This window comes from Mytilus californianus, unplaced genomic scaffold, assembly GCF_021869535.1.
Source record: "Mytilus californianus isolate M0D057914Y unplaced genomic scaffold, xbMytCali1.0.p SCAF_7, whole genome shotgun sequence".
In the NCBI taxonomy this organism is placed as follows: domain Eukaryota; kingdom Metazoa; phylum Mollusca; class Bivalvia; order Mytilida; family Mytilidae; genus Mytilus; species Mytilus californianus.
The window spans coordinates 82095488-82111721 of record NW_026262723.1 but is presented as its reverse complement, the minus strand read 5'-3'; the positions used below and the strand labels follow the sequence as shown (position 1 = coordinate 82111721).

Here is a 16234-nt window from a genome sequence, read left to right as displayed (position 1 = left end):
CCGTTGAGCAAAAGCCAGAATTGGCATCTTCAACTTACTCATACAGATACAGATACAGATACATCATTTGCATAGTCGGCTAGTATCATATGCTTTAGATCGAACTCATCTGTCACCATGTTAATTAATTAAAATTAATTAAAACCTATCAATTTAAACGTAGATGGTACTTAGTTTATTCGAGGACATCTGTACTTCATGGGTGCATGACAGTTTATCACCTCAGAGAATTTAGTTTGAAAATCATTATATACTGAGTTTATATTATACAATAGACGTATTTACACTTGTATGCAAATTTGTCCGCCATTACGTAAAATCACACAGGTTCCCGTAAACTTTGACATCATAATTCAAAACATTTGACGTCACAATTAAAAAGTGATTGTTGCTTGACGTCAATAGGTGATTCGGAGTAGATCTAAGGTCATTCGGAGGCAAAATATAGCTAAATAACAACAATGTAAATACGTTTATTATTGACTTTTGATGAGGTTGATACAATGATTTATCAACACCAGAGATATGATATTCACCGAGACCAACGGCCGAGGGTGAATGTTATATCTCTGCGGTTGATAAATCATTGTATCAACTGAAATCAAAAATCAACAATTGTTTTATTATATGACTTGTTATCCTTCTCCAATTTTGTACCAGTGGCGGATCCAGAAATTTTCATAAGTGGGGGCCCACTGACTGCCTAAGAGGGGGCCCGCTCCAGTCATGCTTCGATGATTCCCTATATAATAAACCAAATTTTTCCCCAAAAAGGGGGGGGGGGGGGGGCGGGCCCCCTGGGCCCCCCCTAAATCCGCCTCTGTGTACTATTTGCTCAAGATAATTTTAAAACTGCTCCCTGTTTTTACACTAAATATATCATCTTCTTTTGCAGTTGCTAATTTTCATAAGTTGAAATATTCTATAAAGTTTACTAAAAAATACACCGAAAACAAAAAGAAGAGAAAAAATTCACCGAAAACATGAAGAAAAAGAAAAAAAAAACGGGAATTTACATGACTTCATAAACCTACGTCATAGACGTTGCCTAATTGGAATATCCATATTTAGGTACACGGACGCTGTTCCAAATCTCGTGATTTTTGACGCGGTGAATATAATGTTTTATGAAAGAGAAAATGTATAGTCATATAATAATATATTATATACATTAATCTGAATCATGTAAAAATAATAGATCAACATCAACCAAACATTAACGGTTTTAAAACTTCTATATTGTATCTTGCTCAAGTTGCTGTTAACACTGTCTACCACATGCCATTCTTTTTTAAAAGTAAATTATCTGACTATGGCCTCTCTTCACAATCAGTGAAATTACTTCAAACTCATATCTAACAGGTCATAGGCAACAAATCAAACTTCATGGAGCACCAAGCCTCAATCATGTGACCTTTTATTTATTTGATATTTCATAAATGACATATTTTATTTCATTGAACATGGAACCCTATTTAACAAGTCTGACGGTAATACTCTGCCATATGCTGCTGATGATTTTTGAAAATGTATTATGTATACTTGAAAAAGAAAGTTATGTTTTAATATATAGTTTTTAATTTAATTATATACAGGTAAATCCTGATAAATTCCAGGCCATTGCAGTTGGAAATAAATCATTTATTTTGAAACCACTGTATTGTATATAAATGTTTTGTAAATAGATGCATATTCATGTACATATTTTGCACTCTCTCTGTACCTATGTATCTGCAATGGTTATGAGAATAAAGATATATGAGAAGAAGCCTTGTTTTCAATATATGCAGTCAGCTAAAATATCATGTGATGAGATTGTGAAACTTTTATGTACTGATATATTGATACTGATTATCAACTGAATTTTAATCACCACATTTAATATATTTGTTATATTTCCTATCATGTTAATTGGAGATTTTATAGATATATTTTGAAATTCCAATAACATATTTGTCGTAAAGCCTCTCAACAACTGAATGCCAGTTTTAAAGCGCATTGGTTGCCATCTTACAAAATTTAATAAATTGACATTTTTTCACACATTTATTTCATCTAATTTTAATTTTTGTCATTTGTGAGCGGCATTTTTTCAACAGAATAAATACCATTAAATTAGAAAAAAATCAAGAAAGGGCTTCACGATTATCTGGGAATAATATACTGACAATATATTATGTCCAATGATTTATATATGATGACTATGTCAATACATATGATCAGAAGTCCATTACTTTAGAGGGGTCTAAATGCAGCACAAACAACATTTTCCAAATGACCAAAAAAAGTGAAAAAGTATATTTTAACAAAACGCATTTGAGTAACAGGTCGAACAACAAATTTTCTTAATCCTGGTGACTGCCATTGACGATTGCCAAATAAACGGATCACCGATGTAATAAATGGATCTTAATTATAAATTTAATACTAAACAGAAAACAATAAACTTGCGGAAAAGATGGTATACCGCAAACAAAAGGTGCAAAGGTTTTTGTACACCATATCCGGATTTCGACAATTAATGTCTCTTCAGTGATGTTAGGAATCAAAAGGGTATTTGGAAAGCCATACAATTTACCTCAATTTAGGATAGACTCTTGAATTTTGAGGAGTCAAAATAGGATGAACGGATCATATAAACCCGAAGGAAAATATAATACAAGCCCAAACGAAAAAATATAAACAAGTCTAAATTGAAAACAACGTTGAAACCTATGATTGCGTTGGATAAAAACCGCAATTTTTATATGTGTGCATGCAAAACAAATTTCTTGGTAGAGGGGTCTAAATACAGCACAAACAACATTTTCCAAAAGACCAAAAAGTGAAAAAGTATATTTTTACAAAACACATTTGACTAATATATAACAGGTCGAACAACTGACGTTCTTAAACCCTGCTGACTGCCATGGCATTGCCAAATAAACGTATCACAAGATGTAACAAAATGGATCTTAATTATTAATTTAATACCAAACAGAATATATATCTATACGTGTATAACTGTTTTGTATATACAGCTTCTGTTTTATGGAATGATCCACCCAATGATTGTAAAAAAAATGATAATTTCTGTCAGTTTAAAAGTATTTTTAACGTCAGGGAATGGAAATGACTGTAAGTGCACAGTTTGTGCAGATTATTACTACACATTTTGTAAGTTTTTAACCTATTTCAGATCATATGCTATCTTTAATCTTTTATGCCATGCATTTTACCAGGTTTCTAATAATGCTAATTTTACGTTTTTTATTACCGAAAAAATACATGTAAGACACAATGCAAACACAACGCTGTTATTAAAGCATAAAGGACACAAACCATTTATTTCCTGCGTTGTGATGGCAAAGATGAATTAATTATAAGTCAAATAAGATAAACATAATAATACACATTATATGCATGCACGACTTAGAACTAAGATAAGCAGCACTACTGTCAATCAAGCACTACTATAAATCAACCAATCAAATCAAATAAATAAGCTTTATTTAGAGACCGCACAGTTTACAAAACAAGCACATACCATCTTTTGACAGAACGTATACTGAGAGGCATTAGCTACGATTTTGCCTGACTCAAAATTAAAATACGATTTTCTTTGTTTCAAACGTTTATAAAATGGGAATTGTGAAATAATATTTCACTATTAGCCGTCAGTGTTATCTAATTCTGTCAAAAAGCTCCAACACATCGGTAATGTATTATTGACTTGCAAGACAATAATTCAACTCATTTGAATGAGTATTCATCCGAACTTCAATTTAACCCTCAGCTGGGGATGGGTTATACTCATGTGCCAAGCACGTTTAATAATTAAAAAGAAAAAAATGTCAACATTGGAAAGTGGATCCAGGGAGTCATGGGGAAGATACATTTCATTAACGGATTCTCCTCTAAAAAAAACATTCGTATTCAGGTAAAACGATGATTTACATGTTCTTTTAATTAATGACATGAAATCAAACAGACCTAGAAGTATACGATGGCACGTGCCTGTCTGTGTATTTATATTTAGGTTTATGTTTATATCGAGTCGTATGACAATCGACATTCTTCGGAGGTCATCACGATGGTTAATTACTAGTAGATGGCGTCTAGTCTAAAAAAAACCACACGAAATGCTAATCCATATAACGAGTCCATGCATTGCAAATTATTTCTTTTGAAGATTTTGTGATATGCAATTTTGATATGTTAATAATCATATATGAAAATTTAAGTCAAATCGGTGATCATGAATCTGACAACTATAATGCCCCTGTATGTAAACGATTAATTATTCCTGGGAATATGTGTCCAGGCGGAGACAAATTGCAAGCACAAACGTCCATGGTTACATAATTTGATAGTATTAATAGTCCGATGTCACGGTAAATTAATGACCACTGGTAAATTGTCCTAGGTATTTATGTCCATGTCTTTTTTTTAATAGGGAAATTCTTTGTACTGAAAGAAATCATTTACATGTAAACAATGGAATGTTTAATCGTTATGTTTCAATATTTTGTTAACAGCTGTACATAAATCTTTCATTATTTTATTCTGAGACTTCTATATATGTGTTACAGTAGTCTCTGTTTTATCAAGAATTTGTATAGTAATCCTTGATTTCATTAAAAATATGCCGGGATGATTTTTAAAATATTACACTGGACGTTTTTTCTTGGCCGGAAAATTGATGTAACGGACTTCTATATTGTTTATGACTACAGTTTTTGTCGAGCCTGCGACTTCTGGATGCTTTATACTTTGTATATACATGTAGATGCCTTATGTTAAAAAGTTTCCGTCTGTCATATTTCCATTGTCCTTGACATCATTTTCATGGTTCAGTGACTACTTGAAAAAGTAAATATTTTTTGGAATGTTAATTTCTCTCTTATTATGAGTAATAGGATAGCTATATTAAGTATGTGCGTACCTTGCAAGGTCCTCATGCCTGTCAGATAGTTTTCACTTGACCTCGACCTCATTTCATGGATCAGTGAACAAGGTTAAGTTTTCTTGGTCAAGTCCATGCATGTCTCAGATACTATAAGCAATAGGTCTACTGCATTTGTCGCACAGAATGATTGTGAGATGTACATGTCCAACTGGCAGGTGTCATCTGACCTTGACCTCATTTTCATGGTTCAGTGGGTTAAGTAAAAAAAATTTGTGTTTTGGTCTGTTTTTCTAATACTGTATGCAATAGGTCAACTATATTTGGTGTATCGGAAAATATTTTACAATGTACATGTCAGTCTGGCAGGTTTTATTTGACCTTGACCTCATTTTCACAGTTCATCGTTTTGTGTTTTGGTCTGTTTTTATTAAACTATGAGCAATAGGTCAACTTTATTTTACTTTTAATAAAATAATAATCATACAAATCTGAGACTATTATACTAACAATATATTATGTCCCAGTCTCTTTACTATTATTATTATTATATGACATGACGACTTTGAATACAATGATTTGGTCTATAAATCGGGTTACACGTATTTAATTTAGCACTAATATAAACAAATGTTCCTCGAGTAATATTTGAACGCGTCTCAAAACTTAAAGGGAAATAATCCATGTTGCTTTGACATTGAAAACTTAGAAAGCAGCAACATGAGCCACTTTCCTAAATATATGAGAACTGGTTACTATAGAAAGGGAACATCAAGTAAGCACTTTAAAGAGTTTAATATGAATTTCCTAAATGCATAGTGATAAAAATGAAGCATGTGTTACTTTTATAAAACTAGAAAATGGGGGAAATTTATAAGTGATTAAGTCAGTATTTTGATACCATTTTTCATGTACTGGACAAATGCCCTGTCCAGCCTCAAAATAAAAATTATGTATTGTGTCATTTTTCCTGTGTTACATATTTCAGCGTACATGTAATTACTAAAATAGAAGTAAGGTTTTCATAAGCTAATAGAATCTGTTGACTGTTGTGCTGATATAATAAAATAAGGTAACAAGTAGTCCAAATAATTATGACATCTTGAAAGGCTATTGTATTTTTTTGCTGTAAAAAATTTAAATAACCTTCAAGACGTCATAGTTACTCCGACAGTTAACAGGTTGCTTCATCTGATTTCTGTCGCCATTCCTGTTTCAAGTGTTTGATGCAAGATGTTTCGGCCACACTTGCCAGTTCGGCCCTAGTTATTTTGGCCATGGGTTTTATTTTTTATAAAGGGAGGGAAATATAGTTGTTTAAGAAACAGACATTAAGAAAAAATTGGAAAAATACATTTTAATCATGTATGTACAATGATGTATTTCCTAGAACAACTATGCAATTTACTTAAAAGACGGAGCTACATGTACTCAAATAACTTTCTTGTATTTTTGTACGACCAAACGTGATTTTTCATAACTCAACAATGCAAATTAATGCCATATATCTGGGATGTGAGGCTTGCAGCTATCTGCGCTGCTCCTTACTTCTTACTTATTAAATAGACCAGGCTAACAGCTAAATGATCTGAACACTGGGATGCTAAAGGCCAAATTGTAAACACAGCAAAAACTCATGAACTTGACCTTGCTCCAGTATTTATACATAATTTACCAGAAGTATAATATTGACAGAACATTAACTTTTGAACAATACATCATTACATGACAAAGTTGCTCCATATTTGATGTAAACGATACAGCTGGCAATAATAACTTAAAGTTAAAGTGAAACGTATGTTATTTGCTCATTAAAATATTAACTATGAATAACTTATACATTTTTGTACAAACTCTCCAAAGAAACATGTAACAATATTTCATTACTTGGGAATCATCAGTGCACACATTTACAACACATTCATAGATATATTCTTAAAGGGGGTCTCTTTAGGGGGGTCTGATCCCAGATCCCGCTTATGATTTTGTGATAATAGTGCTTGTAATTTCATGTGTACCTCTGGTCTTTGTTTCCTGTTTCCAGCCCCCCAAAAAAGAAACAGAAAATATGAAATTGACCTTAAAAGTAAAATAAATAAGGATCCCCACCATCCAGACCCTCTTTTATGATTGTTTCTGCAATTGAGGCAAGGGGATTTTGTACATAGATGTACATGATGTATGCATTTGATATTTGATATAAAAATGAAATGATTTTCACAATTAAATGAGTAGTGTTTTATGGTTTTTCCTAGCACCTGTCTGTATTTGATAAGCTTTTATTTCTTTCCCCAGTTTTACAGGAATTAAAAAAGAGCTTCACATATAATTGGGAATGGCAGATGTGTTTTACAGTATTTGGACTCAGTAAGTTTTTATTTTAGTAGTTACAGATTATTGGTAATCATGGTAATAAATGTAAGTTGACAACCTTTCATATTTGTTTTAATGTCATCTTTACATTCAGAAAAAAATCATACTGGCATGTTAGGCCATTGGAAAATGATTGTTGGTTTTCCCTAAAATGTGAAAATTATTAAGGCCTGACAGGCAGGAAAAACGTTTTATTTTTTAAATTTTTTGCTATACAGAGGATGTTGTTATTCATGTTACTAACCGGACAGTAAGTTCTTGTTTTACATTCTATCTTGTGGTACATGTATAAGCTATGTAAACTAAAGGAATGATAACTGTGCAGTGTTGACACACTTTAAAGAGATTGCCGGACAGTTTTAAAAAGCATCAATAAAAATTGTCAAAAGAAACCAGAGCAACACTTTATTTTCATCTGCAAAAAAAAAAGAAGAAAAGAAAAAAAAATTGACCCGGAGAGTAAAAACTGAACTGGCAGGGTTAGGGGAAACCAACAATAATTTTTGCATAACCTAATACAAACATATTTGATTCTATTTCAGAAATTATCATTTCTGTTTCAGAAATACAAAGAACACCAACTGAGAAAAAATCCATGATTTGGAATTATTAATGTAGTCAGATTTTGATCGTTTTTATACTTCAGATTTCTGGCAAAATTCCTTTATGGGTTTTGAATTGTCAGATTTAAAATTTATTTTTGATACATAATAAAAGGTTCAGGAGAATTGAAATGAGGAGTAGATCCCGAAAAAGTAAGCCAGAAGATCCTGAAAAAGTAAGCCAAATATAGATGATGATAAATCATGAAATTCTATGGAAAGCCTGCTTTTTTAGGGGTACACAGATTTATTGTCTCATCTAATACAAATAAGTTTTCCTAGTCAGTTAAAATATAAGTAGCGAATATTACTTTTTAAATAACTGGATTGGCAACTTGAAAGAAAAATTATGAAATGCCTGGATCAAAAGTTAGAAAACTTTATAATTACCTGAATGTAACTTTCAAACATGGCCGCAATGGTCAGCAAACTTATTGCAGCTGTGAAATGAAAACTTTTACCCATTTTTTAATTTTCTCCTCGGAAACTACTTGGCCACAATCATTATTGGGTATCTAGTTTGAAAAAAATGTATCTGATGACCCTGCCTGTCAATCAAGATGGTCAACATGGCTAAAAATAGAATATATGGGTAAAATGCAAGTTTTGTCTATTATCTTGAAAACCGCTATGAAGAGAGAAAATCTGATGAGCTTAAATGTTGAGATGCTGTCCATTTATTTTGAAACTGTAAGATGACTTCTTATAGGAGTTATAGCCCTTAAATTTTAAATTTTATCAATTTTTTTCATTTTTGTCTATTCTTTTGAAAACTATTATAAATACTGTGAAATTTTCATTAGGAAAAAGATAAGCAAGACCAGATCTACAAATAAATCAACATGGCTGAAATCATCAGATGACTCCATATTGGGGTTAATGCTCTTTAATGACAATGTTTTTTTGTGTTTTTGCCTTATATCTTAAAAACTATAATATATAGAAATAAACTTTAAAAGCAAAAATTATCAACATGTCAAGATCTACAAACTAGTCAAACATGACCGAAACTGTCAGTTGACTCCTTATTGAAGTTATTGCCCTTAAAATGAAAATTGTTCCCAATTGTTTTTGCATTTTTGCCTATTATTTTGAAAACTTCAGTAGATAGAAAAAAAGTTTAAACAGCAAAAATGATCAAAGACAAGATCTACAAATAAGCCAGGATGTCTGAAATCTAGTTGACTTGTAGTTGGAGTTATTTTGCTTTAAAATAAAAATTTAAAAATCTAAAATTATGTCAACATGACTGAAATTGTGAGTTAATTCTTTATAGAGTTATTGCCCTTTCATGATTTTTACCAAAAAAGGCTATTGTTAAAGATGCAGGTGCACATGAGCGACACAGGTAAAAGGCCTCTAGTTTGGCATTTTCATTTCGCCTGCGACGAAAGTCGTTGATTACGAGACTTAGGGATTGCTTTTCCAGTGATGGATGCGTCAACAATTGTTAACTTTTTGTCTCCTGTGCAACGTGTTGTGGGGGACATAGAAATACTGGGCGTCCGTCCAGTCTTGTTAGCACTCTCACATGTACAATTCTTGCCAGATTTTTATTAAATTTATATCATAGATATGAGAAGATGTGGTATGAGTGCCAATGAGACAACTCTCCATTCAAGTCACAATTTGTAAAAGTAAACCATTATAGGTCATAGGTTTATATTAGCAATGTCTTAGACGAGTTGGAAAATCAGTGCCGATCAATTATTTTTAAAAGAGTTGTGCCCCTTGGAAACATAATAATATGGAAAATTGCATTGTTAGCGCTCTAATGTGTTCAATTCTTGCCAGATTTTTATGAAACTTATATCATAGGTTTATATCAGCAATGTCTTTAATGAGTTCGGAAATCAGTGCAGATCAATTATTTTTAAAAGAGTTATGCCCCTTGGAAACATTAATTATAAGGAAAATTGCATTGTTAGCGCTTTCATATGTTCAGTTCTTGCCAGAATTTTATGAAACTTATATCATAGGTTTATATCAGCAAACTCTTTGACACTTTCTAAAATTAGTTCTGATCAAATATTTTTAATGAGTTATGCCCCTTGTAAATATTATTTATAATGGAAATCACATTGCATTTGCTCTGAAGCCTTCATTTCTCTAAGATATTAATAAAAAGCTTTAAAGAACAAAAAAAAAGTGCTTTTTATGCCCCCGCCGTATCGGAGGGGGCATTAAGTTTTACCCTTGTCCGTCTGTACATTGGTTTCCATTCTCTAACTTTAGTTTGGCTCAACACAATGCTTATTACCACAAAACACAGATCAAGTTTGAATTTTGGTGGCGTCACTTTTACCGTTCTAGAGTTATGCCCCTTTACAAATGGAAAAATTGCTTAATTTTTTATTTCCGTTCTCTAACTTTAGTTTGCCTCCACCAAATGTTATGAAACCTTTACACAATGCTTATTACCACAAAACACAGATCAAATTTGAATTTTGGTGGCATCACTTTTACAGTTCTAGAGTTATGGCCCTTTACAAATGGAAAAATTGCTTAATTTTTTGTTTCCGTTTTCTAACTTTAGTTTGCCTCAACCAAATGTTATGAAACTTTAATATACACAATGCTCATTACCACAAAACACAGATCAAGATTGAATTTTGGTGGCGTTACTTTTACCGTTCTAGAGTTATGCCCCTTTACAAATGGATAAATTGCTGAAATATTCGTTTCCATTCTCTAATTATACGCCCGTTCACGGGACGTATTATGGTATACCGTTGTCTGTCCATCCGTCCGTCGTCAACATGTCGGACATTAACTCAAAAAAGCTTTAACCAATATGCATGAAACTTTGGTGAATTGTTTATATCTATTGACGTGAGCTCCCTTTTGTTTTTTATAAATTTCAGATTTACCGTTCTGAGTTTTGGGGTTTTATTCATTAAAAAAGGGGGGATTTTCCAGTTTTCCGACAATAACTCAAGAATGCTTTCACCAACTTGCAAGAAATTTTGGTGAATTGTTTATATCTATTGACATGAGCTCCCTTTCAATTTTTATAAATTTTAGATTTTACGTTTCCAAGTTACAGGGTTTTATTCATAAAAAAGGGTGATTTTCTAGTTTTCGGACAATAACTAAAAAATGCTTTCAGCAGTTCTCATGAAACTTTGGTGAATTGTTTATATCTGTTGATGTAAGGTCCCTTTAGAATTTTATAAATTTTAGATTTTACATTTCTGAGTTATGGGGTTTTATTCATTAAAAAAGGATGGATTTTCCAGTTTTTGGACAATAACTCAAAAATGCTTTCAGCAGTTCTCATGAAACTTTGGTGAATTATTTATAGCTATTGATGTAATCTCCCTATTGATTTTCATAAATTTCAAATATGACATTGAGAAGAAATTGAACTTCATTTGTTTATAGTCTGACAACAGATTTACTAAGTATTTCGCAACAGCACAGTGTATTGCACAACAGCAAGAAATCTTTAATTGAATATAAATTCAATTCATATAACCAATTTCAAATTCTTTGACTCCATTTACTCAGAAACCTATAATATGTCAAATATCTAATTACAATCCAAATTCAGACCTGTATCAAGCTTGAATATTGTGTCCATTTTTGCCCCAACTGTTCAGGGTTGGACCTCTGCGGGCGTATCCAGCTGCACTCAGCGAAGCAGTTTATTTTAGTTTGCCTCAACCAAATGTTATGAAACTTATACACAATGCTTATTACCACAAAACACAGATCAAGTTTGAATTTTGGTGGCGTCACTTTTACCGTTCTAGAGTTATGTCCCTTTACAAATGGAAAAATTGCTGAAATATTCGTTTCCATTCTCTAATTTTAGTTTGCCTCAACCAAATGTTATGAAACTTATACACAATGCTCATTACCACAAAACACAGATTAAGGTCGAATTTAGGTGGCTTCACTTTTACCGGTCTAGAGTAATGCCACTTTACAAATGGAAAAATTGCCTCAATTAAATGTTATGAAACTTATCAACAATGCTTATTACCACAAAACTCAGATCAAGTTTGGGTAGTGTCACTTTTACAGTTCTTGAGTTATGTCCCTTTATAAAGTTATATGCAAGCAGGGGCATCATCTGTGTCCCATGGACACATTCCCCATTTATTTTAGTTATTGCCCTTGTACTTTGGATAGATAAAATATGTGCAACGCGGGGGACATTGGAACTTTGTTCTCTTATCTGCTTAAGATAGTTTGAAAGGAACTAATTGTGATAGGTCTTTGATATTTAATATAAAGTTGCATTACTATCAGTACATATCAGTTGGACAAATATTTTGAGGCCCTGCCCCCTAGGTTATGGACCAGCAACTTTAAATTAACTAGCAATTTTCAATGTTAAGTTTTCTGCTTAAGTCAGTTTGATAAGAACTACTTGTGACAGATCAATGATATGTTGTATAAAGTTGCATTGCTATCAGTACATCTCAGTTTGTCAACCATTTCTAGGCCCTGCCCATAAGATCATGGTCCAGCAACTTTGAATTAATGAGCAATGTTGCTGTCCATCAGATTGTCTTTTTCTGAATTTTATGTGGACAGGCGTGACATATCTCTGTGTCAACAGTTTATTGTCATAAACTTCAGAAAAACTGGTGATGCTATTATGGAATTGTTAAATGAATTTTTCCTCATTTTTCCAGACTATTTTTCTACATAGATTAGTCACATTAAGACTAAGTCTTTGACCCATTTTTCTTTTTTGCCTGAAATTATCGAAAATCTTCTTTTTTTTTATTGAATCAATTTTATTCAAAATTGACAGGTGACCCTCTAGTATTCTATATACATGTATAGGGAACGTGGTGAATGCTTGCATTGCACAACATGATGGTCTTCTGAACTCTTTAAACTTTCTTATATTTATATTGAAATCAGATGTCAATCATGGTATAGCATAATAGAAATGTATACTTTTATCTTGCATAGAAAAATGTCAGTTTTCTTCATGTTTTATTTTAATCACTTATGCTTATTTTTGCTTACTGTTGCAGCTTTTCTTAGCCTACCTCTTGTTAACCGTAAGTTTGAAAGAAATGCTGCTACTATGTACCAGTATAAAACGGAATATACAGGTGAGCTTTTTGTTTAGAAAGGAATCAGATTATTTCTATTGGAAGTCTTTTAAAAGTGTGTTAAAGAGGAATTACAAATACTGGAATACATAACAGAAACATTAACTGTTAGTTTGTCATTTAAATCAGTCTAATATTAAAAGAATGTGTTTTTTCTGTAACCTTATCTTCCCTATATTTAACCCTCTAACTTAATTCTTTTTAACTATTTTTTATTAAAGTCACAATGTTTCCTAAAAAGATTCAAGGTAAAAATATTTGGAAAAAAAAATCCATACCTACCAACCCTAATTTTCAACCTGGTTTTCAGACTGAAATCCTGTCATTGAATTTGGGTTGTACAGTGTTGGATCAAGTTGTTTCTGTCCAATCACTTATGAACACTTCAACCAATGCTTTTTTCAAATATGTTTTTTTTCTGATGACAAAATGGAGGTCAAGTTCAACATTGACAGTTTACAGTTTACACTCCTGTCATTCATGAGTTATGGTCCTTGATTGATTGAAAAATGGCACTTTATATTGCTTCGTTGCAATATTCGTAACATTCATCCAATCACGTTTTAAAATTTTGTTACTGATAACAAAAGGGAATTTCATTTCCCTCTTCCTGCCCTTTTATTAATTTCAACAATTTTTTCCTTCACAATTACAGAAATACTGCTTTGTGTTAATTTGACAGTTCATTTTTTGTTTCATCATGTGACAGCAAACACTTGCATAGCAGAATTTCGATTTTACCACCGAAATTTTGCAGGGCTGACACTATTTTGGTATTTTGCAATAGAAATATTAGTAAGGACCACAAGGGAAAACAGGATTTTGAGAACTCTGGCAAATATTTGTTTTGGGCAACACAGAAGTAAATCATGATCAAAGCAGAACAATTTTACACAAGACTTTAAAATACAATTTAGAAACAAAAATTAGTTTTTTTATTGCATAATGAAGAAATATAATTATGATGAAAGAAAAATAGTTAAGCTTTTCATGGTTATTTAAAATGGGAAATCTTGAAAATGATGTTGACTCTGCCAAGTGTTTACATTTAGAGTCATTAATAATAGGCACATCAATTGTGTGATATCATGTACCAAACATCTAAGTGACATTTTGCGAAAAAAATTCACAGGTAATAAATAAAAATTGCCGAAGAAGAAGAAAAAAAAAGTAGTAATCAGAACAAAATCAAAAGGTCTTTCCACATTAAAGTGGAAAGACCTAATGAAATGAAACAGTTACTGTTTGCACAAGTTTTAATATGCACTTGGTTTTTAAATTGTACCCCTCTTTAAGCACATTTTTGAGAGGCTTTCATAGTATATTGTCTTCATTTAATGCTTGTTAGAGTTACACTCGTCCAATTTTCTTTGTTGCTTTTGCCCCATCCTCACTGACACAATCAAATGTAAAAAATATATGTGGTACATAGATGCTATATATCTGTTTTAATAACGGTCTGGTAAAAACACACAAGTGACTTCAAACCTTTTTAAGAGTTATCTCAAATACCCCAGGTTATTCCCTTAAGGGGTTAACAATAAAGAGATTTTCTGAGATTAAATAAAAAATGTATCTTCTGATATTGACGCTTGTTTACCATTGAAGAATGTATGTTGACATCGAGATGTGCTTTTCCTTTTTTTGCTCTGTAGAGTTGCTGTCTCATTGATGTATACCTTCAGTTACTTTTAATTCATATAACAATATATATCAAAAGTTCTTTTACTTCCATGGATTAACATAGGCTCAGAAGATTTGACTTTTAACAGGTCCATTTTAGATCCCTTAAATATGTGTTCCCCTTAAACTCGTATAGTAATACTCTCTAGATATGTTCCTTGAATATATATTCATGAATCATAAGCCTGAATTTTTACGTCCCAAAAAATTAGACCTGGTCTAAACACATGTCTTTAGTTACAAATGCCTCAGCATACCCTGGTAACAAGGTTTTTTAGACCAGACAAAAGCTGGCATTAACATTTACATTACCTAGCTCTGTTAGGAAAAAAAGGTTTTGCACCAGCCACTCTACACTGAAAGCCATTTACAACCATAGATTCATGTTTGCATTGATATTTTCTTCAGTGCTTCAACATACTTCTTGTTTATAACCATTATCCATGTTATTTCTTTTTACAGTGTTAAGAGATACAGAATTAGATCCTAAAAAACTTGCAGGCTATAATGCAGATGAAGTAGAGGCAGCAAAGAAGAGGACAGGACTTTATATGGACAAATAATTGTTTACAATGTAAATACTTTGTGTATTAAAATATGAAGATTCGAGCTTGTTTCCTAGCCATGCATATATATTAAAAATAATTGTTTACCTTATTAGCAATTTACTTTATTGTATCAAGAATGTGTAATCAGATTTATTTAAAGAAGAAAAAAAAAAAAGATTAGATTTAAATATGATGTAAAAATAGAAGTGTGCTACAACAAAAAAAATATCTGATTTTTAATATCCAAAGGACATTAAATGTCATATAAAAGAGGGACGAAAGATACCAGAGGGACAGTCAAACTCATAGATCGAAAACAAACTGACAACGTCATGGCTAAAAATAAAAAGACAAACAGACAAATAATAGTACAGATGACACAACATAGAAAACTAAAGACTAAGCAACACGAACCCCACCAAAAACTGGGGGTAATAATCTCACGTACAAAAAAACAACACTGAAAACTAAAGCGGCTATTATAGACATATTTTCATAAGAAGAGCACATAAGAAGACAACACAAACTTAAGTAATGAAAAAAAGCTGTGACAATTATTTTTATGTTGGTACCATTTGAATTGCTTATTGATTCATGTTAATAGGAGGCACATACTTTTTGAGTGGAATATTACAAAATTTTAAGGGACAAGAACATTGTAGCAGTGCTTCTTCTTTAGTTATTAGTGGATTTTTAGAGAATTTAGGAACAAATATAGTATAATAAGTTTTCATTAACTGATTTAAAAATAATTGGCTGAATAGGTGGGCCAAATACAAAGATTGACATCATTTTAGAAAGGTGTAGAGGTATTGATCACTTTCCCTCACATGTCCCTCTGCCTCTATAAAAATTAAAAAAGCTTTTCAGGAGCAGTTTTGACTGTAATGAACATTCTTAATATTATCTTTCAAAATTTTATTTAAAATTTTAATTAGTAAGAAAGCCATTTCAAAACTTTCATTGCTTGGAAATTTGTTGTGAAGACTTCCCAGTAAAACAAATAGATTCTTCATTTATCTTTAATAAAATTGAATACATGTGATGCCTGACAAAAAAAAAGAT

The 16234-nt window shown here is 31.8% G+C and overlaps 1 protein-coding gene across 1 annotated transcript; it reads left to right on the top strand.

The window, feature by feature from the left end:
* Positions 1-5537: 5537 nt before the first annotated feature.
* LOC127710280 (uncharacterized) lies at positions 5538-15230 on the top strand. The gene is made up of 4 exons (XM_052216063.1): positions 5538-5660; positions 7181-7252; positions 12858-12938; positions 15084-15230. The coding sequence occupies exons 1-4, from the start codon at positions 5606-5608 to the stop codon at positions 15182-15184; spliced, it is 309 nt and encodes a 102-aa protein (XP_052072023.1). The 5' UTR covers positions 5538-5605; the 3' UTR covers positions 15185-15230.
* The last annotated feature ends 1004 nt before the right edge of the window (positions 15231-16234 follow it).